At 38.2% G+C, this 26,498-nt stretch overlaps 1 protein-coding gene across 1 annotated transcript; it reads right to left on the bottom strand.

Moving 5' to 3' along the window:
* Window positions 1-1,478: 1,478 nt before the first annotated feature.
* Window positions 1,479-2,213, bottom strand: LOC141690666 (uncharacterized). The gene has a single exon (XM_074495445.1). The coding sequence runs from the start codon at window positions 2,211-2,213 to the stop codon at window positions 1,479-1,481; it is 735 nt and encodes a 244-aa protein (XP_074351546.1).
* Window positions 2,214-26,498: the final 24,285 nt, after the last annotated feature.

The raw sequence follows: 26,498 nt of genomic DNA, 5'->3' as shown, positions 1-26,498 counted from the left end.
TTACCAATACCGGATTTGCTAGCCATTCTGGGTAAAAAGATTCTCGAATTAGTCCGACGTCTAGGAGCCTTTCTACTTCTTCTGCTAGGGCTATAGCTCTTTCTCCACCTACGGCCCTTCGTTTTTGTCGAACCCCTTTATGCTTGGGGTCGATATTCAATCGGTGGCATATTATTTCTGGATCAATCCCCACCATATCATAATGGCTCCATGCAAATACATCAAGGTTTGCCAACAGAAATATTGAAAGACTTTCCTTTAATCTTGGTGCCAATTGGACCCTATTCTCAGAACCTTACTCGGGTCTTTTTCATCAACGGGGATTTCGATCGTATCTTCTGCTGGCCCCATCTTTTCCGTCGGCATTGGTATCCGGGGATCCAAGTCAAGGGGATTATAGATCTCCTGGCTTTGTGGAGAGGGTGCATCCCCTTCAGTAGGTGTGCCTTGCGTAGTAGAGTCATCAATTTTTTCAATATGTTTCGCGGGTGAGGGTGCTCCTGCAAGAGGAATGGCATCACCCTACTCGACGCTTTGCAAGACATCAAATCTTCCTTCCCAACGTTCCCCATGGAAATCTGCTTGGACTATGGTATCCATCGCGTCTTCTTCTTCTTCCAACATCTCAATTCTGATGGTGTCTTCCAAGTACAACATTGTCGAGGGCAACTTAGAGGGATGTTCTTCTTCTTGCTCAATATAATAGTGGACTCGGATTTCCTCGGTTGGTTGCTCAACACTTTTCTCCCGATCCATGTCCGGAGTATCATCGGCGTGGGAGTCTTTTCTGAAACCTTTCATTGTTTGCCTGTACCACTCCCGTGAGTCATATTGGGAACCCCTGATACTTCACACTCCATTCGGCGTTGGAAATTTGATAGTTAGGTGATGAATTGAAGTGATGACTCTCATTTCCCGCAGAAAAGGTCGTTCCAATAACACATTGTGGGACGATTCCTGATTCAGGACCTTAAATTCAAGCATCTTTGTTACCGTCAATGGGCTTTCCCCCAGTGTACATGGGAGCCAAATCGACCCCATGACTCTAACTCCTGCACCTGAAAAACCGTAGACCCACGAGTCTTCCCCCGACATATCCTGATCAGCAGTCCCATCTTTTTGAAGGTGCTGTAATAGAGGATGTTTGCTGAGCTTGCATTATCCACGAAGGCTCTATGAACATTCTTTGTTCCGATTTGGATGGAAATAACCAACGCATCATTGTGTGGGTGATGTACCCATCGGGCATCTGTTTCTCTGAAAGTGATATCCATGGACTCACCCTTAAACACCTTGGGTGGCCGGGTTTCCACCTTATGAATATCTGTAAGAGGCCTGAACCGGGCATCCCTAGCGTATTTTTCCAAGGCTCGGTTGTTGCATTCCATTCCGGGATCTCCCCCGTAGATTGTTCGGATACTGCCATCTCTGATAAATTTATTTTCCTCCAGGGTATCATTATTTGTCCCGTGTGGGGCTCATCTTTCCTCTTCCCTTGTTCTATCATCCTTGTGCTTCCTTACTTCCTTGACTACCCATTCTCCGAGGTATCTTTCCTTGATAAGCGCTTCGATTTCGTCTTTTAAATATCGGCACTCATGCGTGTTATGTCCAGATGATTCATGGTATTCACAATATTTTTTCTTGTCTTTGCTTTGCCATGATGATAAGGCTTCAGGTTTTCTAAATAGCCCTTTATTTCTGTTTACCTCGTAGATATGATTGATAGATGCAACCAAAGGCGTGTACCGGCTCGTCCTGTAGTCATAGTTTGAGGGAGGGCTCCATCCCTTCCTTGTGCTTGCTGTATTTACCCGGTCTGCGCTTCGACTATCCCTTCGGTATCTTGGGCTTGGAGACCTATCCCTCTTCCTTCCTTTATTTCTCTGACTTGACTGTAAGGTTGGTTGTACTTTTGCCAAAGATTGTTCAATGGCTTTAAAAGATTCTGCCAAAGCGAAGACATCCGCTAGAGTGGCCGGATCTTTCCCTTGCAAGTGCTTCCAAAAATCTGATCCAACCCTTAATCCTGCGATCAGGAAGCTTTTTAAAGCTTCGTCTGATGCCCCCCTCACACTAGTAGATTCGGCGTTGAACCTTTTGAAGTACGATGTCAAGCTTTCATTTTCCCTTTGCCTAACATTGGCAAGAGTTGTGACAGAGGGGGCGTATCTCACCGCTGCTTGGAACTTAGTTAAGAACCAATTCTTCATCTGATCCCACGAGGTGATCACCCCTGGCCCGAGCTTTTGAAACCACTACTGGGCACTTTCTCTAAAGGTTGCCGCCAAGAGACGACATCGAGCCAAGTCCGGAACTTGGTACACATCCATCTCTATATTAAAACGACCCAGGAATTCCACCGGATCTGAGTTTCCGTGGAAACGGAGATCGCTAGTAGTGTTGCGATAGCCGGCCGACAATTGTGCATCCCTCACTGCTGTCAAGAATGGGGAAGGGATTTCAGTTGTAGCCGTCACCCTGCCTTCGAGGTGGTTAAGAAGCCTTTTTAGATCTCCTACATTGAAAGTTCCCACGCCGGGAATGGTCTGCATTTGAGGCTGTGGACCTTGGGGTTGCAATGGAGGTATTTCCACTTGATTCCCCCCGGGAGGGGCTTGCTGCTGCTTTGTATTCTGGGCGTCTTCAGGTATTACAATTATTTCAGGATTTCGTTCTTGATTTCTCCCTTGATTCTCTTCCCCACCTTGGCCGCGGCCTTGAACCGTACCACGGTCATAGTTTTCTATATTCCTGGGATCAGCATGTTCCACATAATCATAGCCATCTGCTTGGTTATTCCAGCGGGAATCAAGGTGTCCGCGGTAATTGCCACGACGGTATCCGTCTAAATATCTGCCTCGGCCTCCACCTCTTCCTCTCCATTGAGGCCTTCTCCATCGATCGTTTCCATACCCGCGTCCATATCGATCCAGCGATCTGCGGGGAGGAGCTCTCTCATGATCGCGGTGCCGCTCCCGATTTTCCTGGGGATTCGGGGGCACACGCGTTGGATCACGGTGCCGCTCCTGATTTTCCTGGGAATTCAGGGGCACACGCGTTGGATCGCGGTGCCGCTCCCGATTTTCCTGGGCATTCAGGGGCACACGCGTTGGATCGCGGTGCCGCTCCCGATTTTCCTGGGAATTCAGGGGCACACGCGTTGTATCATGGGGCGTCACATCTCCGCGATCAGCTTCTCTCTGCCATTCAAGTAACACCATTCTCAAATCGTCATCGCCCAAGCGAATCCCCAAGCGATCTTTCAGAGCTGTGAAGCCTTGTGGTTGATTCTCCGACATTGACTCCACCTTCCGGCGTTCCTCGAGACTACGTCCAGAGCGGTGTGGATGGGTGGCTCCCCGGTTATCTGTTCGCAGAATTTCCCGTCCATCAGCATCTTCTTCCACTAGCTCAACGATCGGGGACGTGTCATTAGAATAGTCCAGCGTCGCGGGGTTATCGGCACACGCCCTCTTTCAGTGTGGCCATGGCCGGCCGAGATATCCCTGTCTGTCATGGGTGCTTTTCCAGGCGCCTGAGCCGCTCGGTTGTGGTGAAGACCTCTCCTGCCCTTGCGTCATTCCACGGTGCTTAACCTTGAATCGAAACCATTCAAAGCATCGCCCATGCGATACAGTTTTTCCAACAAATCGGCGTTGCTGATGAGCATAGGCGGCTGTCCTCCAACGTCCGGTGTGGGACGGTTAGTCATTGGCGGAACGTAGGGTTCATATTCATAGCCATGATCGGAATCCTCTTCAGAACTTCCATCGTAAAAACCTCCATCGTGATATTGAGACATCCTTCCTCCCAGATGTAGATCTTGTTTAGCCCCTCCTTCTAGCGCCAATTTGTTGACGGAGGAATTTGGGAACAACAAAACTTGAGGTTAGTAGCCGGAAATAAGATCTGTGATGGCGGTTTTTTATCAGAAACGTGAACAGTAGTCGGTGGATCCGATGAACAGTACTCGTCGGAAAAGATGAACAGTGTTTGGTGGTGTTGATTATTGGGGGCTGAGATTTTTTAGGGTTAGTGGTGGCTCCTTTGTGCTCTCGCTTCTGACCCCTTACAATGTGCCTACGTACCCCTATTTATAGGGGATCAAGCCCACGTAGTTCTTGGGGAACAAGAAACCTAACGAGCTTAGATTTCTTATCCCGAGGCCCAATGGGAAACCCACTGGAAACCGTCTTCTACTAGCTTTAGGAATGTCCGCCGATGAGGCCCAACCACAAAGGCCCAAGGCTCGTCCACGGCTTCGAGACTTCACGGATGAGGCATCTCCCTGGCCAAGGATAACCCTCCGCTACCAGCTGTTTCTCTAGTCCGTGGACGTAGGTATAGCCGTGATTCACCCCAAATGTTGGACGCATCCTTGTCCCCCGATAAGGAGCCCCTACCAGATTACAGGACAAGTGATCCCAAGCTTTTGGGTGCAAAGTGCAGGATACTCCAAAGTCTCCCAACGAGGACACCCGTTGACTACAGAGACAGAGTTCCCAAAGCATACACCAGATTTCACCCCACATCCCCAATGAGGACACCCATTGACTACAGGAGGAGGCCTTCAGTCCAAGCACACCCCTGGAGGTCTCTAACCACGGACACCGCCTTTCCTGTAGATATGCTACAGGAAGGAGTTCTTCAATAGAGTACCTGCATCAAATAGGTTAGTAATAACATTCTCCATCTTCCTTGAGTCTTCCAGAGAACCCATCCAAGCAGCACATAAAAGTTGCATTAACATGTCAAGTAGAAGTTGAGGGCGCGCCCTGACATCTCTGCATGTTGGCATCGCCCTGTGTCACCAGCCCTTGGTCTCTTCTTAAATCATTCTACATCATAGGGCGCGCCAAAAACTATTCATCTTTAGGGCTCGCTCTAATTCTGTCCAAGCCAACGAGCAAGTCTATCAAATCAATCATGTCCAAACAATCCACCCACGGAGCCTTCCTTGTCCAAGGCGCGCCCTAAGGCTCACTACACTACAGGTTTCAATTAAGAAATTTCTCTCCTTCTTCTCGATAACTGGGCGCGCCTCCTCCACCTGTTTGAGGGCGCACCTTTAATACAGGATAATCACAACTGTCAATTCAGTTTCAGTCAATCGGGACGCGGTCTTTGAGCGCGCCTTCTATTTATGGAAAGTTAATTTCATCTTTTTCCTAGATTTCAGGCGCTTCTCTTTTAATTCTGCTCATTTTATTAATCTTAATCTAAATATTGTTTATACCAATTTTTGGGCATAACATTAGGTATGCTTGATTTCAATATAATTTAATCTTTACTTAGCATTTATATAAGATTCTAATTTTATTTGAAAGTTTGCATATGGATATTAACATGCTAGGCTGAATTTGCATAACTTTGAGATTTGTTTTTTTACATATTCTCTACTTATCAGTTTTGAATTATCTTTTTTGGTTGAAAAATTCATGGAAAAAATGTAGTAATTTTTGTTACCTAAATTGCCATATGGGCATTTTTTCTGAATTACAATTATAAGTAGTGTTAGGACTAGAAACCCATACTGCAACTTATAGTTAGTACTCAGTATTGTTTATTTATTCTACAGATTTTAGTGGTTTAGATGCTTTTCTGGAGAATTTTTAGGCTACTCCAACTTAATTATACCTTAACAAGAGAATTAGAGATAATCTGCTATGATAGCAAACTCTATTTAGAAACAAAGCTAAAAAGTGGTTTTGATGATTTGAGGTCCCATACATCTATGCTTCTTTTCTCATTCTTTTCTAACAAACTATATGAATCAGTCTCTTATTTGTTGATCAAGCTTCTTATACCCCCACATCACAAGTAGACAATCAACATTTAAATAATTTCATCAAGACTTTCACCTAAATAGAGAATTATTTTCACTATGATAATGCTAATGTTAGGATAATAATACAGTTTTTAAAAGAAATAAGTAAAATTTATGTATATGGCAATTTGTATATAGATTGATAGAATTTTGTGTAATGCCGGATTCTTAACCGATTAATATTTCTTGCAAAAAATCAAGCTCCTCAAGTATGTTGCAATATGACGTGACTAAAGCATTCACATTTATGAAAATATAAATAATAATAATAAAATTGGTAGGCAGTATATGTATATATTGATACTAAATAATAAGAAATTAGTAGGCAGTCAAAGTATATATATTGACACAAAAATATGCTAACTTTGGTAAATGCCAGGTTATACATAGATTGATAGAATTTGTTTAATGAATAAATTCTTGATTTTTTAATTGATTAATATTTCTTACAACACTAGAACCCCTTTTTTCAAAAGTAGTTTACAAGATTGCAAGTGGAGAGGATATCACAATGCATAAATATTGTCCTGACAACAAAAAGTCATAATGAAAGAGAAAAAAATAAATAAAGTTACAAAGATAGAAAAGTGTTAATAAATTAATTAATGTCGGAGTATGAGTTATTGCATATAAATGCTTCGTAAGAACTATGCTTGGTTTCAGTAAGCGTTCTTATAATATAATGTTTGTAGTGAGTAGAGTTTTTTAGGAAATTTACTTTATTTAATTAATTTGTGCAACTAAGTTTTGATGTTTTCCTTGCTTGGAAGTATTACCGAATCTTGAAAATTCCAGATAATGAAATAAGTAATTTGGACCCGAAATCGATGAGGGAGCAATTCTTGAGAACACGTTATATTTAACTTCTGCCTATTGCCCTACTCCTACTCTGTTTTGTCATTCCATTTTCCATCATATGGTACAAAAGTCCAGATGGAGATGAAAGCAATGGTAAATTATTTTTATTATTAGTACTTTGCACATTTTAGTCACAATGTAAATGTTAATTTTTTGAGTACTTATTGAATTTTAATGTATAGACATAAGGGGAGCATGTGGGTTAAGCAATGAGTCCGATTTTGTTCAAAGGTGGTGAAGGTTGTGGGGCTTGCTCCAAGGTCAGTCTATTTGTGTCTGCAACACAGTCATTATCACTGTACATCACCCTAAGGGTGAAAATTTATTATAATCCAAACAAGAGACCTGTGTACATAAAATAATGAAACGAAAAAGCCTACTCTTCTCAGGTATCTACACGAATCAGACTAATCCGTTTGATTGTAAAGTTAGACCTTAATAAGAAAACTAGAGATAATCTAACTCCGCATGAGAATAGTTGCAGAATATATGCACCGTAAGAATATTTTATTTTTGTAGGTTAAAGTTGCTCTTGTGAACTGCAAATAAAAACAACACACCTAGCAGTGAATCATTATTTTAATGAATTAGTAGGTATTATTTAATTGTTTCACAATCAAAATAACAACAACAAAACTAATGGGTTTGTAGCAAAAAAAAAAGAAATGTTAATAAAAGTTTAATTATAACCATTTCACTTCAAATTTGAATTTTCATTATTTCTAGATAACATATTTTATTACGTAAAAAGAAATTTTAATTATTATGCTTAAAATTGCCGGTATAAAGCTCAACTCACATTCCTTACAAATTCGAATATCTTTTATTTTAAATATACTACCTTTATACCTGTGGGATGCACGGTATTATTTATAGTATTTTTTACATAATTTGTTCATTATATTTAATAGTTTTAAAATTTTATATACTTTTGTTTATATTTTTAAAAATTATTAATTGTGTTAATATGTTTATTACACTATCTATTATTAAAAGTTTTAATATTGGGGAGAAATTGAAAAGTATATCTACAAATCTCAATCAAAATATTTAAAATAAGATGTACAATTTAATGATATTTCTAATTTTTATTTATTATTAGTTAAAAAAAATACTTACTAAAAATAGGAAACTACAAATTTTTCGGTGATGACCATATGGACATAATAAACAAGGTAATTATTAAAAATTATAATTACAAAAGATACAAAAATTAATTTAAAATAAAAGATTAACATCACAAAATAATTTAAAATAAACAAAAAAAATCTAGGATATAATATTATTTTATATATTTATTTAATAAACAAATAAATCATGAATCCAACATAAATATTACATTTGACACATCCACACATATATTACGAATATAACGTATTTTATTAGATCGAATTTTCAATAACAGTACAATTTAGTTACATGATTCGTTTGAATTTCATAAAGGAAAGTTTAATATTTTAAAGAGCTAAGTTGCATTCTGAATTTTTATTACTTTAATTATCTGATTATCGACTACTTCGATAGAAAAAGTTGTCAACATAAGCACTAAAAAGTTGTCAATAGGCACACAGAAAAATTTAAAAAACTTGTTGGCCCGAGAATAAACGAAGAAGATGGACCATAGATAGGGACTTGAATATATAATCTTGTAATAAGAGGCTCAATATGGGCCCAATTGTAAAAGGAAAAGTCCATTAAGGGTCCCTTATAAATAGAGACTAGTTGCCCTACATGATTAGGGTTGGAAAAATAGTATCAATAAAGGAGTGTTGTTCCTCACTTAAATATAATTCAATATTAGGATCAATCATTTGGCGCTAGAAGGAGCTCCGAAATTTGATACTCCAGCATGATAATTGAGGAGGAAGATCCAGAGAAATGCGGAAATACGACAGAAATTCAAACTGTCCAAAAATCAGAGCAAATCAATCCAGCAGGAAAAGAAAAGGAACCATCGACCCTCAGGCCAAGAAGACTGTTTCCGGTGGAGGATAATCTCCCACCTGAAGGCTCTCAGATGCAGAAACCACCTGTTAAGCGTAAAAAGAGGATCATTAAAGACACCCGTTCCCGTGTTTTAACAGAGAAAGGAAAGCAAGTCCTCTCCGGTGATGCTAGGTTGCATTTGCAGAAATTGAGACAGAGAAAACTTTTACGGGAGCAGGAAATAGAGGGCACGGAAGGTTCAGATGAAGAGCTTAAGTTGTTAGAGGTTGAAGCTAAAAGACTAGAAGCAAAGTTAAAAAAATAAAAGAAATCCATCGTTTACAACAGGAGTTGAAGCAGGCATCAATTAAAGAAGGGGGTGACGAAGAAATAGGATATGTAGAGCTGTCAAAGGACGATGAAGATTATTACTATGATGAGGAGGAAGTATCCACAGAATCTATATATTCCAGGCCTCGACGCCCAAGGACAGTTTCCTCAGGAGGTACCCCGCAAGGGTCGATGTCAACAGACTCGATATCACAAGAGGAATTTCTTAAGATGCAGGAAGATATGGCTCAACTTCGCAACCTAGTTAAAACGCAATCGAGATTTGAAGCCCCGGTGGAAAGCCCTCTATCTCGAAGCATCGAAAAAGCTAAGATAGACTGGACTTTAAAAACCCCGGCGCTCGACCAATTTGATGAATCAACAGACCTATCAGGCTTTCTCAATACTTTCGATGGTCGAATGGCGTTCTACGGAAACTCAGAAGTTGCTCGTTGCCAATTCTTCTCCACATGTCTACAGGGAACAGCCTTACATTGGTATAACAATCTCCCATCTAGGTTGATCGACTCCTGGACTACATTAAAAACAAAATTTCAGACGAGGTTTTCAAGCAACTACAAAGGGGGAAATATCACAGCATCTTTGATTACGATGCGTCAAAGACCTAGCGAATCCTTGAGAAGCTATTTAGGATGCTTTCGTCAAGCTATATCTGAAATAACAGATCTGGAGGAACCTTTGGCAGTAAACTATTTAGCAGCAGGCATTGATGGAAGCAGACATGGCATCCTGCTAGAAGAGCTCATAGAGAAACATCCTCAACATCTCCACGCGGCCTTCCAGATTGTCGAGCACCGGATAACGCTCCAAGTGGCCGTGGGAAGCATAAGATCTCCTCGACACTCTAGCTACAAGTATGATAAGACAAGAACCCATAACCCTCGGACTCCAAGGTCTCGAAGATATGATTCCAAATCTCCTCGACGTTCATCGCCGAGAAGGGATACTGGAAAAGAGAAATATCAGAGCCCGAGAGGTCGAGAATACCTGCGACAGCCCGTATCAGATAGAAGATGGAAGCCACATGACAAAAAAGACAAAGAGTTTACTAAACTTACAGTCGACAAAGCAACAATCTTGGAAATTCTAAAGACAGAACCTGACTTTCGACCCCCGAGGCTGATAAAGCCGGGTCGTCCTCCAAGTTCTCGATATGGTGACTATCACGAAGATACGGGACATACTACAGAACAATGCTATCAGTTAAGCAATCTCATCGAGTATAAAATCAGAAGAGGCCATTTCGTCCATTACATCGAAGGACAGGGCCAAAATCAACAAAGACAAGACGACAAAATAGTCGACATGATCTTCAGCGATTATGCCGCTGGAGGTATGTCAAACAATTCTCGTAAGTCCTACGCTCGAGAGGTGTGTAGTGTTAACCCTTCATATCCCAAGAGATGTAAGCCATCTCCATCTCTTGTCATATCATTCTCAGATGAAGATTACTCTCCAAACATCATAAGAGGACATCAAGATGCGCTGGTTATCACAGCAAAAATTGGCACCAATACAGTAAAAAAAAATTTGTCGATAATGGCAGTTCTGTCAACATTCTGTATCATCACGCCTTGGCGCGAATGGATATAGGGGAACGAAAATTAGAAAATACCCATTCGCCTCTCTACGGCTTCACGGGTAATGAGGTAAAGGTTGTTGGAACAATCGATCTCCCGGTTCTTTTCGGCACAATACCTTGTCAAGTATGGAAGATAGTTAAATTCCATGTAATCAGTGCGAATTCAAGTCACAATGCCATTCTAGGCCGAACGACTATATCAGCACTGGAAGCCATCACGTCAATACCCCATTTGAAGATGAAATTTCCAACTGAGTTTGGAGTAGGGGAGATGTGAGGTGACTAAGCGGTCTCGAGATAATGCTACTTCACTACCGTTGTACCCAAAAAGTAAAATTGTGATTCTCAAACGGTCAACGAGGTTGTCCAGATAGACCCTGATAACATCATCGATATCCCGAGGGAGCCCTCATTCTTTCCCGTCGGTGAGACTATTGAGGTGTCGATAATGGAAAATTTGCCGGATAAAACAGTTAAAATAGGAAAATATCTAGACATTGAGACAAAAGATGAATTAATAAGGTTACTCCAAGGATTTTCGGATATTTTCGCATGGTCGCCTTCCGACATGCCAGGAATACCCGTCGACGTAGCAAGACACTCCCTACATGTCGACCGCCTGAAAAACCCAGTCAAGCAAAAGAGGCGCACGTTCTCAGAAGAAAAACGACGAGCAATAGAGGAGGAACTTGATCGGCTCTTAATAGAACATTTCATTGAGCTGGTGAAGTTTCCAACATGGATTACTAATGTTGTTCTGGTGAAGAAAAGTAATGGGAAATGGCGAATGTGTGTTGATTATTCAGACCTTAACAAAGCATGTCCGAAGGATTATTACCCTTTGCCGAATATAGATCAACTTATCGATGCCACGGCCGGCCACGAATTGTTGTCTTTCATGGACGCGTTCTCAGGATATAACCAAATCAGGATGGATGATCAAGATTGGGAGCAAACAGCGTTTATCACACATCGAGGGGTCTTTGCATATCGAAACATGCCTTTTTGGTTAATCAATGCTGGTGCAACATTTCAGCGCATGATGGATGAAATATTTAAGAAACAATTGGGTCGAAACCTCGAGGTGTACATCGATGATATGATAGCCAAATCAAAATCTTCAAATAATCATTGCAGTGACCTTCGAGAGATTTTTGAGAATGTCATGCGCAATAACATGAGGTTGAACCCGTTAAAGTGCTCCTTTGGCTTAACATCTGGGAAATTCCTAGGTTTTCTTGTTTTCCAACGAGGGATCGAGGCTGACCCCTCACAGATCAGAGCAATATCTGAAATGAAAGATCCGTCGACCATCAAAGAGGTTCAACGTCTTACGGATTGTATAGCGGCTCTTCGACGCTTCATACCACAGGCCTCCAAAAAGTGTAGTTCTTTCTTTAAGGTCATCAAAGAAGCATCAAGAAAGAAAAATTTGATATGGGATGATCAATGTAAAGAAATCTTTGAAGTTATAAAAGCATTTTTAACAAGCCCCCCAGTCTTAGCAAGAGCATTGCCTCGTGAAACTTTGAAAGTATACATCTCGGCCTCCGATGGGTCAGTAGCTTCTGTGTTGGTTAAAGATGTCGAGGAACGGGAAGCTCCAGTCTACTACATCAGTCACACTTTGAAAGACGCTGAAACTCGTTACCCCCATGTTGAAAAATTAATTTATGCTGTTGTGGTAGCAAGCAGAAAACTCCGACACTACTTCCAAGGCCGTATGATAAAAGTCATGACTGATTAACCCCTGAAATGTATCTTACATAAGTCCGACATGACAGGGCATCTCGTCGGTTGGACGGTTGAACTAAGCCAATTCCACATTGAATATTCACCCCGGAATGCAGTAAAGTCTCAAGTCTTATCAGACTTTGTTGTAGAATGTTAATTTGACAGTCCTATAATTGAAGAAACATCGTTTCCACAAAAGGCTTGGGTTCTTTACGTCGATGGCTCATCAACATCATCATCAGGGGGTGCAGGTTTCATTTTAATCAGTCCAGAAGGTTTCAAAATATAACAGGCCGTAAAATTCTCATTTCTAGTAATAAACAATGTAGCTGAGTATGAGGCTTTGTTAGCAGGATTGCGACTGGAAATTGAACTGAAGGTAAAGATTTTAGAGATATTTGGGGATTCACAACTTGTAGCAAAATAGTTACATGGTGAGTTTAAAGCTCACGATGCTCGAATATCGACATATTTAAAACTGGCCATGTCTTTGTTGGAGAAATTTTAGTCGTGGACAATCAAGAATATTTGCAGGGAGGACAACCAATGGGCCGACGCACTATCTAAATTGGCCTCGTCTGTTATGACAACGTCTGAGGCAATTTACGTCGAGGAAAGAAAGGTCCCCTCCATCGACCTAGACTCTCCATTCCCCAACATGTTGAAAGTCAATGAGATATCCTCTATGGCGGATTGGCGTCAACCTTTTTTGGAATATATCTTGCAGAACAAGCTGCCACAAGATAAAAATGAAGCTAGATCCATATCATACAAGGCAAAAAATTATTGTGTGCTAGAAAATAAGCTATACCGTCGAGGACTTGTAGACCCGTTACTCCTATGCATAGACCAAGAAGACTCTCGCCTATCGATGGTTGAAGTCCATACTGGTATCTGTGGAGATTATTTAGGAGGTAAAAACCTAGCCCTCAAAATAGTGAGGCAGGGTCTTTTTTGGCCTACAATGCAAAGTGATTGTGAAAATTTTGTGCGGAAGTGTAAGTCATGTCAACTATACGGGTTGGTGTCCAATCAACCATCAGTAGGAATGATTCCAGTAACCAACCCATGTGGGACCTTTCCCAAAGTCTAAGAACCAAGCCCAATATATCATCGTGGCCGTCTACTATGCAACAAAATGGGTCAAAGCCCGACCTTTAGCTAAAATTCGCGAGAAAGAGATGATCGAGTTTTTGATGGAATATATTGTGTTCAGATTTGGGGTGCCAAGAATCATTGTAACAGACAACGGAACTCAATTTGTGGGGGATAAGTTCACAGAAACACTCTCACAACTCAAAATAAAGCACATCAAGTCTTCGGTAGCCTACCCCCAAGCCAATGGACAGGTTGAAGTGACCAACAGGATAATCCTACAGGGGATCAAAAAAAGGATCGACGAGTTGCCAAGGCCATGGGTCGAGGAACTGCCTAATGTACTCTGGTCTTATAGGACGACCCTTAGGAGCTCAACATGAGTATCCCCCTTTAGGATGGCCTTTGGTTTAGAAGCGGTCTCACCATTCGAAGTGTCCCTCAATACCCCGAGGGTCGAGTACTTTGACTCCAAAGCATCATAGGAAGGGATTCAACTTCACAATGTCCATATGGAAGAAATCAGGGATGAAGCATCTAAGGGAGTCCTCCAGCAACAAGCGCGCACAACAGCTTACTTCAACAAGAAGGTGAAGGTTAAGCAATTTTTGATGGGAGATCTAGTTCTCCGAGAGTCAGCAACATCTCAGCCCTCCATAACAGGAAAACTCAAAGCCCCATGGGAAGGACCTTATCAAGTAACAGAGGTCGTTGCACCAGGAACCTATCGTCTGTCGATACTCGATGGGACTCCCATTAAGAATGCGTGGAACGCGATTCACTTGAAGAAGTTTTATCAGTAATCAGTTTGTTTGAAATGTATGAATTAGAACTACCTTTAATTATGCAAAAGCAGTTTTTAGCGAAAAGGGGTTGATATGAGATCCCCGCTAAGACATTACCCTAAATTATCAATGCAATCTATTTTGTTCAAGACATTGTGTAATTTGTAAGTATAAAGTTCTTGTGTAAGAACAAGTTTAATTAGCCTAAGAAAGGATCAAATCCAGCAACGAGGGTTGCAGCACAAGGAAAAATATCATCTATCGAGACTATAAATAAAAAAAAGAGATAAAAGAAACAAACACGCTTTTTAAGCAAAGTTAGAATATCAAGATAAGGGAAAATCGGTAAACAAATACACCAACGAAAAAAGAAAAGAAAGATAAACAAGCGTAACAATACTATCACAAAATCAAACACGATTACAAGACAATAATGACCAGTACATAGTTAAAGAACCCCTCTGTTGAACGAAATAACAAGTTTCAATATCTTCAAAAATCAACAGTTAGCCTTAAGGCTAATTAAGACTGAAGTCAGAATTATGCATACAAAAAACAAGATAAACCGAGCATCTCCTTCAAAGGAGTTGGCCAAGACAAATCCATAACGTACTCAAATTAAAAAAAAAAGACAGTTTAAAAAATACATAGATAAACGAGGCATCCCTCGCCTTCAGGGGTCGGCACCTTTCTCCCTAGTCTCCTCAGCAAAGTCTCGGATATAATCATCAAAACCATGTCCCTCGACGTCATAGCCAACCATCTTCATATGGTTAAGGCATCGACCATACCCATTACCGAGGGCCCCAGCTATTTCCTCCACACCCTTCTCTACCTCTAGTTTTAAGTTCAAATTGTCCGTCTACAAAGCTCCGTTCTTCTCACGAAGAGTGATGACTTCGACTTCCAGGGCCTTACGCTTCTTCGTCTCTTCAGCAAGAAAAGTTTCAGCGCTCACTAGTCGGGACCCGACACCCTTTGATTCCTCTTTTAAGGAATCATTAGTCAACTCCAATTCACTTATCTACATTAAACAAAATATTTAGCCGAGCATATAATTAAAGATAATTTAAGAAAAAAAATATGTAATTCGCACACCTTAGTTCGAAAAGTTGAGTTTGCCTTCGAAATCTCGGCAATGCGACTCCTGGCATCAATCAAATCATTTTCAAGCTTCTTTTTCTCACCCTTTAAAATATCCCTCTCTTCTTCAAGCTTTGAAGAAGAGTCTCTGCTCTCATCAGCTCTATAATCCTCAAGAAGGTGCACCATATCGGACAAAAACTGTCAAAACATAAACAAAAATAAAGACATTGACCAACGAGATCTATAATTACAGTATCTAAGAAATAGGTTAAATAAGCATCTAAAAAGAAACGCATACCCTTTCAGCTCTCCCTAAACATCGATCAACGAGATCCGTTCTGGATCTCTTAGCATAAGCACTGGAATCTTGAGGCAGGTTAAAAACTCGGAAAGTTCGTAGAGGAACTGTCGAGCCACCAACCCATCTCTCGGTGGATCGAATCTCAACACGAATAATTTCTTTACTAACCCCAGGGTCAACGGTAGGCTGTATAATCCTCCGATTCCCAATTATCGTCAAAGTCATGTTCACGCCAGACCCCGCAGCATCCTCACGAGCCTCTTTTTCTGTGTCATCTGGAATCTCAACAGCTACAGTCCTCACCCTCTTCTGAGAAGGAGCCTCGACCCCCTCACAAGGGACACGTTCAGACCCCCGACCACCTTATTACCGTTCTCATCCAGCAGCTCAATAGAAATTATTTTTGATGAAGTATTCTCATCAACCGTCGGTGCATCGACAACTCCAGCCTTCGATTTCTTAACCAACATCATCATGGCCTTGTCCATTTCCACCGAAACTCCACGGTCCAAAAGCCTTCTCAAGGAACTTCCAGCAACTGAAATAAAACACATGTAAAACCATATTAGGCCCAATAGGGGCCCAATTGTAAAGGGAAAAGCCCATTAAGGGTCCCTTATAAATAGAGACTAGTTGCCCTACATGATGAGGGTTGGAAAAATAGTATCAATAAAGGAGTGTTGTTCCTCACTTAAATATGATTCAATATTAGGATCAATCAAAAATATTGGCTAAAATATAAAGACTAAAACATAAAAAATGCATCAACATAAAAAATGATAATTAAAAAATAAATTAACTCAAAACACACCTAAAAAATAGTAGAAAATATTCGGTTAATTCAACTAGCCCCTGTATTACACGGGTTTTAGGCTAGTAAACATAAGAGATTTTTTATCCAAAATTTTGGTCATGTACCACCAAAACAATCTCGACCGTTGATATGTTATTTTTTAAAAATAGACCGTCAAAATTAAGTTTTATTAGATAAGGAGACTAATTAAAAAAAAGAAGAAATGAATCTAATACAGTTCACATGGAATATTATTAAAGGTTCAATCAATCATAAATATAAAAATATTACGTTATTTTACTACTATTCAAAGAATATAATATGATAGAATGATACAAATGTAGATATAATATGATTAGATATTCTATTGTATATAGGAATATAATTTATCATCAAAAAATTATTTAAATTCAAAATTAGTATATTTTTCAATTTAAAACATTATTAAAAAATATTAAATTTTTTTAAAAAAGTAGAAAATTCTGAATCGCACAGGTAGTAAACTATTTTAAAAAAAATCTCTATATTAAATCGAAACTACCAAAACTATTTTATAAATAAATAAGAGCTACGAGTTTTACTCTCTCGTATATTTACGATAGGGGTATTAAGAATCTCAAATAATCGGTCTATTTCCGAGAAGTAGTGTATGTAGATGACTACATATTCTGTTACATTAAAGAAAAGTAGACAACATGAAATTTTTAATTAATATTATAGTATTATTTAAATTATAAACAAACTCATTGAAAAATATTATAGCATGTATATTACAAAAGGTCTAAAATTTCGGAATATGTTAAAAATAATAATAATATTTACAACTTGTTTTTTTAGTTCTAAACAATGTTTATGTTGAAAAACCAAAATACTCATAATTTGGGGGGCAAATGCCCAAAATATCGCTCAAGGCTGCCTAAAATACCCACTAAGTAGTACGCATCTCGAAGATGCATATTCAATTTTTTAAATATTAACAAAGAATACGCCATAAGAGAATGCGTATATGCTTTTTTTTATCTCTGAACACATATTTCAACAGTGTATTAAAATCATAAGCTCAATACGCATATATCACATGCGTATTATTAGTTAAACTTATAAAACATGAACACGCATCATCCTCTGAATACATACTTCGTGGGTATTTTAGGTGGTTCATCCTGCCTATGGTATTTTGGCTTGCTGAAACCCAAAAGGGGTATATTTTTTACATTCTTTCTTAAATAAATAATAATCACTAATTTTAATATCATATTCTTAATTCCAGCTTCATGAAGATACAATTTTATTCAATATAGATTACTATTCCAATTTTATTATAAAGATTAATTATTATAAAAATATATGTCACCTTAAAATTATAATTAAATAATGATAACATGTACATGGCTATAATTCCTAAATATTATACAAATATCATCAAATGGAAAAAAATACTATAAAAGATAAATTATAATATATTAAAAACAGTTCGTGCATCGCACGGGTTATATACTAGTATTGTTTATATAACCTTTTCTCCTTCTTCTTTCTGATCTTGGATATAACCCAAGATCAATTGTAATAATCCCAATTTTTAAAAATTTTTGAAACCCTGATGAATAGTAGCTTTTGTTGATATTGCTGATTAATAAAAATTGTCAGACCACCCTATGAAGGGGTTCTTTAATAGATATTCTGAGATCATATTAGCACTCCACAATGTATATGAGGGTATGTAAAGATCGTCAGAATTTGAATTCGGACACTTTGATTTTTCCCGAAAATCCACCTGATACCGACAGAATTAAGTATTAGGTAACATGATGAAAAAGATTTCAATTCAAGGATTATGAGATAGGATCATTTAAGGAATACAAAATATTAAGAGAGGTTTAGGGAAGCCCAAGTAATAAGATTCTGGATATGATCCCTCAAACGATTAACGAAAACTAGAGTTAAGTGAACTGTAAAACAAATAAACGACCAAGGGGTAAGCACATGCAAGTAGCATGGGAAGGAAGCTTCCAAGAGAAGCTAAAATATGTGGTTGTAAGTAAAGACACCCTCACACCATGAGATTGTGACACGTGGCAAAGGAATGATGCAAGTAATGACATAAGCAAGTGATGTCATCACTTTATCAAGATATTTGTTCAAGACTCATCCTCCACCAAGCATTTCTTTCTCATTTCCCAAGGAAAATCAAGAAATCAAAAGCTCTCCCCCATTTTCTTCTTCTTCCATTCGACCTTATCATAGAAATGGTGAAATAGATTTTCAAAACTCAAGCTTTAGGCCATGGAAAATTACAAGGTTTGTTTCTTTGGATCCTATATTTCATAACTTAGTTATGCTATAAGTTTGAATCCAAAATTCTAAGGATTCCTTAGTTAAACAATTCCTCAAAGTTCTTGATGAATAGTGTTTTCAAGAACTAACATTTTGTTTTTTTTATGTTTTCTTTAAGATCCAAGCTTGGTAGAGATAGATAGAGGTTCCTAGAGGCTTGTTAGTAATTCTCCGCTCTCCAAGGAAGGTGTAAAGTCTTGAAACCTTAGTTTTAAATTAGGTTTATTTGGATGATAATGGTTATTATGATTTTGGGTTATTTTTGGTTGTTTTTTGGATTGTGGTCGTCGGATTGGTGTTGTTTCAGTGTTGATAAAATTTGGAAATCGTTAGGTTATAGCAGTCGTAATGCTCGATTTCATTTAACTATTTTATGCATAAAATTTGGACCCGAACACCCACTTCTAAGAACTAACAACTTCCATGCTTAGATATTTTGTATTTTAAGCTTCATTTTGATATGTGGTTCGCTTAGATCCGATGTACGGTTTAGGAGAAACGATTGTTTTAAGTTACGGCGTTTTGCGAACAAACCTTTACCCCTTGCTTAACTTTGAAACCTTGTTTTAAGGCCCTTAAAAGACTAATTGGATTACGAAAAAATTATGTAAGGTGGATTAGGAAGTTGGTAAAGTACTCATGAAAGAGTCGCCTTAAAACGTTTAACGGTTAATTTTATAAAATGGTGGAGCGGAGGGTACTCGAGCGACTTATGTAAATCGTTAAGCACAAAAGCGAACATTAGGGTCTAAGTGGATAAAGTCTAGTTTCTTAAGCGACCGTGGTTTAATTCTGGATTATGTTGTTTTTCATAGGTTACCGGACCCAGTCTAAACTTAAGTCTACCCTGGAACACCCAGACAAGTTTTCTACCCGTATAACTGTTGTTGTGATGTATATATGTATATGCATTATCTTGTGATAAGTGCATGATTGTTATTAGCAAATCTTGCGATATATTGGAGCATGTTGATATGATATATATGCATGCCTGTTTCGTAATCTTGATATCTCATTGTTGATTCAATTGTTATAAACTGTATAATACCTATGCTAGAGATAGGCATTATTTGTGTATACCCTTAGTATAGGGGACCCAAAATTTAACATTTTTCTAAACCGGGAAGTGAGGTTCCCGAGTATATTATATATATATATATATATATAGTTTTCAAAATGATTAATCGAATAATATTTATTCGATAGTTTTAAATTATAAATGAATATTAATTTAAAAATTCATTCGAGGACTTATGACTCCGTTTATTTTATTAAATAATATTCATTATTTTCATAAAGAATAATGTTTCGTTATTCGCCAAGTATTCGAGAAATGATTGATATCGTCAATCATTCTTACCTTAAATATTTTCATAAAGTTATTTTCAAAACTTTTACTTCATTTGCTTTGACAAAAGCTATTCGTTATCAGAATATTAATTACAACATAATATTCAGATATTCTTTGATTATCCTGGAATTGATTTATTCTATCAAATCATCCTTATTCCAAACACTTTCAAAAATATTTCCGAGTCTTCAAAATGATTTTAAAGGCTAGAGCGGATCCCAAAACTTGTTTTCAAATTTAAGATCTTCGTTTCGAAGGGGATTTAAATACTCGCTTAAAAATCTGAGGGATCCGGCTCTGTGGTGTATTTTAGTTCGCAACGAGGTTGCTTTTTTGATAAAAGAATTTGATTACTTGCCCAATGTTCGGGAAGTAAGTCCATCTAATTGAGTCGGCAAAAGCGACAGGCCGGAGTACGGTCTATCAAGGTGTAAGAGGCTGGGTGACAGTCCATCAATGCTTGACTGGCCGGGTAACGGTCTAGCGCAAGGTCCTAATGCGGCCAGGGTGATGAGCGGCGAGGAATTCATCCATCTACTAGTAGAAAAGATTACTTAATGGGTATCTTTGCCTGATCAACAAGATATCGGGTTTATGCCAAAGTTTTTCTTCTTTCCAAGTTCATTGGGTGTTATAACTCTGTTTATACTTTTCATAACAGAGGTTTCCAAGCAATGTATAAGATATATATATATATAGGTGTATATATATATCGAGAATTAAAATATCTCATAAATTTATTTCTTTTAAATGATATTTCAAAGATTGAATCTATTCAAGTCTTATCTTGTAATCTCGTCTATGTGATGAACTTTTGAAACTGATTATAGCTTGAACGATGGTAGTTCAAGTAGTATTCGGAAAAGATATAAGTATATTGGACCATCTTGTAACTTCATCTTTTCAACTTATATCTAGTTAATGATTATCTTATGCATGACAAAGATTTTCAGAAAAACGTTGAGACAAGGTTAGATATATGAGATCACCTTATAACAATATTTTTATACAGTTATAAACTGGAACTCTGTGTATATTATACATGGCAAGGATTTCAAATATTTTGAAAAGTATATATGTATATAAATACTAAATATTTTACGACTTCGTCACATTAAGATATCAAACTTGGTTTATTTCTTCTTGACCAAGACTTTCATGAGTACTATGAGAAGGCTCATATATTGTTAATTACTATACAAGTTATTTTGGTGGGCTTGTTGCTCACCATTGCTTTATTCTTTCATCACACAATAATAATTAGGCAAGATGAATAGGACCAAGCTCCCAATTCACGAGCGGATAGGAAACGTTCTGCAGTTTCCTATAGGTGTTGATGTCGCTGTAGCTGAGGTAGGAACTACTATTAGGCTAGGCTTTCAACTTTTGATGTACCAGACTTATGTATATTTATGAATTGTATTAATGGAAAAGAATATGTAAATTTATTCAAAAAACCTTTTGAGGTGTAATGACTTATAATTGTGGAATAAAATGACTTGTGTTTTTTTTGGTATTCATCTCTGAGACTATAACTTGTGGTGTGTGTGTGTGTATATTGTGGGGTCACAGTACGCAATAGTTGGTTATTTGTTAAGATTAAATATCATTAAGGAAAATGGAACTCGTGACAATCCGGATCTTCGACCCCGGATTTGGGGGTCTTACAGAAATGGTATCAGTGCTAAGAGTTATAAACCTCAGAGATGATGTGTCGTTAAAATAATAAGTTCACTAAGATAATAAGAACTCTTGCCAAGTTCATAGTCGGACTACCTAACATAGTACTGACAGTTAAAACCCTTACGGGAACCCTTATAAATATCATGAGAGTAACATAGATCGTTATCGTATAAGGTAGCGGGGCACCGAACCCTGAAGTTAAAGAGCAACAACACAATGATGTTTTACAACATATTGGGGATCAGATTGGAGCATCCTAATGAGGGACCAGATGATGTTCATATTAAGGATGTAGCGGTGGAGGATGTTATCCCAGAAGGGATTGTTGCTGAAGAGGATCCCATGGAGGATCCTGACGAGAATGAAGAAAGGACCCCTGAGGATTGATGACCATAGTCAGGGTGACTACCAGAGATGGGATTGGCCGGTTACTACCGTAGGTTCTTTCAAGTTTGCAAAGATCGCAACCCCTTTAACGTGACTTACTTGTAAGACTGAGAAGTTCAAATGGATAGAGAAATGCGAGAACAACTTCCAAGAACCGAAGAAAATATTGGTGACGGCCCCTATGTTGGAGTTGCCGGATGGAAAAACAGATTTGGTGATTTGTAGTAACGCTTCACACAAGGAATTAGGGTGCGTTCTTATACAGTACGACAAGGTAATCGCGTACGCGTCAAGAAAATTAAGGGCATATGAACTCCGATATCCTACCCATGATCTTGGGCCCGTGGCAATAGTTTTGCCCTAAAGATTGGAGGCACTACTTGTATGGAGAGAAGTGTGAGATTTACAAAAACCATAAGAGCTCTAGTACATTTTCACGTAGAAAGAGTTCAACATGCACCAAAGGAGGTGGTTAGAGCTAATTAAGGATTATGATTGTGATATTCTTTATCATCCAAGAAAAGCCAATATAGTGGATGACGCTCTTAGTAGAAAGGAGAGACTCAAGATGATAATGTCTTTGGAAGAGTTGATAAGAGATTTCGAGAAAATGGAAATAGAAGTGAAGGTAATCGAAGCCGGTACAAAAAAGTTGTTTAAGATTGTAATGCAGCCCGAATTATTGGAAAAGACCATATTGTGCCAAGAAAAAGTGATGAATGAAGGAAGAGAGCCAATGAATAGAGAAGAGATTAAAACCGAGAAAGATGATAAGGGAAAAATGAGGTATTACTACAGAATATGGGTTCAAAATGTTCAAAAGCTTAAGGACGGGATCTTAGATGAAAGCCATAGTTCGAGGAATAAGATTTAGGGCAAACCCTGAATGTGATAGTCAGGGAGGTCACCATCAAGAAAGAAGGAACCCATAACATAATGAAGTGGAAAAAAAGGATTTTAACATATAATATAACCTCGATTATGGGAGAAGGATGAAATATTTCATACTGAGAAAACAGAAGTCGAGCAAGATAGGGAGAACCAGGACGGTACTCCTATGGGGCAATTCATGGACCTGCCTAAACAAAACTTATACTTTTACCCCCAATCACCACCCTGAGGAAACAATGCGGTGGGAAATTATTTCAGGACCTTTAAGTCGCTAAGCTCTCAGATTTCCAAGGAACAAGCTGACCTAGTCGAGGCAAGAGCCTGCTTAAAGGAAATAGATGAATCATTTGAGATTCTAAATGATTGATGAAACGCAAAAGACTGTTTTTGCAACTTACCTTCCTAAGAGAGAGAGGCCACCCATTGATGGAAGGCTAAGGAAGATAGAGAGATAGTGTAGAAGTTTTAAAACTAGACCAGAGGCGGACAAGTATGATAAATCATGAATCTAGCTTGTGAAATTCGTCAAGATTTGTCTGAAGGACATGAATCCAAAATGACGGGATGTTTGAAATCAATGCTTATGTTGTGTTGGTTCATGAAATAGTTGTAACAGAAATGAAAATAAAAGACTGAAAGGGGAAGTAGTATAAAGGGATATAAAGGAAATAAAGTTGAGAAATGATACGGGAGTTAGGTATGTGAAACCCTAAGAAACCCTTGCAATAAATATAGAGAAATGTGTCATCATCAGCATGATAATGACATATCATGAGATAAAGTAAAGTTTTGAAGGCATAAATGATACATATAATTAATCCCCTTTAAGTAGGGAGTATCCGAAGACACTTTGAGATAGATCGATGGGCTAATAAGAAAACAAAGATGGACTGAGGAGATTAGGATATTGGATGAAGGAAGTGACCTTCAAGAATGTGAAATGTAAGTAACACATTTGAATTGATACCCAAAAAGGGGGACGCCAGGTATAAAAGATATCCCAACATTGAGATGACCGTTGAGATTAATAAAAGAGGTAAATAAGTAGTTAGAACTAAAAAGTTCACATTGAACACGACCAATATCTTCCAGAACATCCATGTTATCATTACCAAATCAGAAAAGAAAAGCGGATAACCGTTGGTATTTTTTGGAGGCCATATGGATTGACCTCATTTTAAATATGGATGTTATTGTAAAATTACGCATAGACTATCAAGGTGAGAATAATTGAATAAGATCCTTATCAAGGATATATGACTTGATTTATTTATAGAAGGATGCAAGTACCTTTTTTAAAGGTGGAATTAAGGATGTAACCTCGATAACTTGAGATGAACCATGGGGGAATGCATAAAGGTTGGCATGTCAGCCTTAATAGTGACATTATAAGTTTGGGTAGTACGGAATGAAGGATTAAGGCAATAACAACCTTTAAAGATCAGTGGAGAAAGTTTTCAGAACTATATAGACAACGGTTCTAGTATTAGTAAATGGTATCTTGATATGCCATGTACCTAGGGAGTACCAGATGAAGAATTTAAGGATAACCTTAAAGGTTTTACAAGGCAAAAGGTAATATTCAAAGTTCTCAAGAATAGAAATTTTGATAAAGGAAATCTAATGCAATTATAATAATGCTAGGTGGGGCACGTGTTGAACCATAAGAAAGTATAGATCGACCCAATGAAGGTCGAGATTGGTGAAAACAAGGACCCAAGATAAGAGACGTCCTAAGTATGATCGAGAGTTAGTCATGACAATGTTCACCTCTAAAGACCGAGGCAATAACTTATGAAAAAAATGGTGATATTTTTTTTACTCACCAGAACTTAAGAAGAGCATTTTCACATTAGCAGTGATTGGAAATGAGGTAGAAAATTTAGTTGAAGGTGGTTCAAAAGACATTGATTGTAAGGTACTATTACTATCAGGAAAGGCCAATGAGGTGGCCGACACTCTAAGTGTAAGAGAGCAATTATAGGCGCTCGTGCCAGAGGAATCCTGTGATGATTGTTAAAGTCGTAAAGGCTGTATTATGGTGTGAAAGATCGATATTCCTTCTGATGATTGTGCGATACTCAACTGTAATAGTAGTTTGGTAAAGATTTGATTCATGTTATCGCCGTAAGTGGGCTATCTATCTTAGAAGGTCCTATCTTGAAATAAGCCGGGACCATGTTACGAAAGGACTAAATGAACCTTTGAGCTGCATGTCTCCCAATAAAGACATATGGTTAATAATGGTGTTAACCTGCTATCATTTCTTTGTTTGAAACTCTTCTGCAATTTTATCTGCTTCATGTCATACATACGCCAAGTTCAGGAGTGTTCTTCATGAATCATGAAATGGTGATTATTTTTCCTCCCTAGAAGATTCCGATACGGCAGGTATGGACTCCGTATGATTATCTATTAAGATTCCAAGGAAAACGAATGACTATAGTAGGTCAGCGGTGGACTATAATAATGCATCAACGATTATTTGAATAATGAGACGATAACAACCGTGAGAGTTATATTGTAATGGATGTTAAGATTGAGTACCACTAATCGGGTCATGTTGACGTATAAGTTATCTTTGATAGACAAACTAGGTCGATTATCTACCTATTAAATATTTATTCCTTCTTATCGACAGAGAGTCGTATTACTATACGAGGAAGGTTGTGGTGCAAGCGTAAAATTCTAGTAACGATAATGTCTAGAATGAAATCCCAGATTCGATTTTCAATGTCGAGGGAGTTTCAAAGGTAATTGTTTATAAGCTCAAGCAAGAGCATGGGTCCATAGAACGATGGACGGAATAGTAAATATTCAGGCATATGAAATACGATGCTATAATACTTGATGTTGGCATATGTAAATATGTTTCATTTTCCTTTGATAAACCTCTATAGTTCAGAGGTAGATTCCAAGCCAGATATTTTGTGGCAGTATTTTTTTATATAATGCTCTTAAATTTGTTCTTTTTCACTCCTTTTCATTTCGTGTAAATTGAGAAGAACAACCCTTCCAGAAGGGGGGGGGGTATTGCTGAATGACTATCTATCTGTGTGATAGAAGCCTAGTAGGATACCACATGTTGTTTAATTTCTTGTCAAGTACTAAAGGCTGGCCACCTTATGTACTAACTATGTGATATAACAAGTGTTCATGATCATAGTGATCTCTCCATAAATTCTTTTATTTCTATATAATTGATCGAGCTTTCAAAGATAGAAGCGGCTAGGAAAGGAGTAGTATAAATGTGTTTGTCTCCGAAATCGAAACGCGTTCGTGATACTAAGGTCGCCGCAATTATTAGAAGGTTAAAAAACTCCAATGAGTAAAAGTATAAACCAAATAGTATTATGAACGAAAGGTAGTAACGCTTACGAACTAGAAAAGAATGAGTATTGAGTAGCGAAAGCTGTAGAGCTAGATGATATAATGAGAGTCTGTGTGATAGACTTGAAAGAAATTTGGAATGATCACTTAGCACGGATTGAGTTTTCTTACGACGATAGAT

The sequence above is a fragment of the Apium graveolens genome, chromosome 10 (genome assembly GCF_009905375.1).
Source record: "Apium graveolens cultivar Ventura chromosome 10, ASM990537v1, whole genome shotgun sequence".
In the NCBI taxonomy this organism is placed as follows: domain Eukaryota; kingdom Viridiplantae; phylum Streptophyta; class Magnoliopsida; order Apiales; family Apiaceae; genus Apium; species Apium graveolens.
This window is presented reverse-complemented; position numbering and strand designations above follow the sequence as displayed.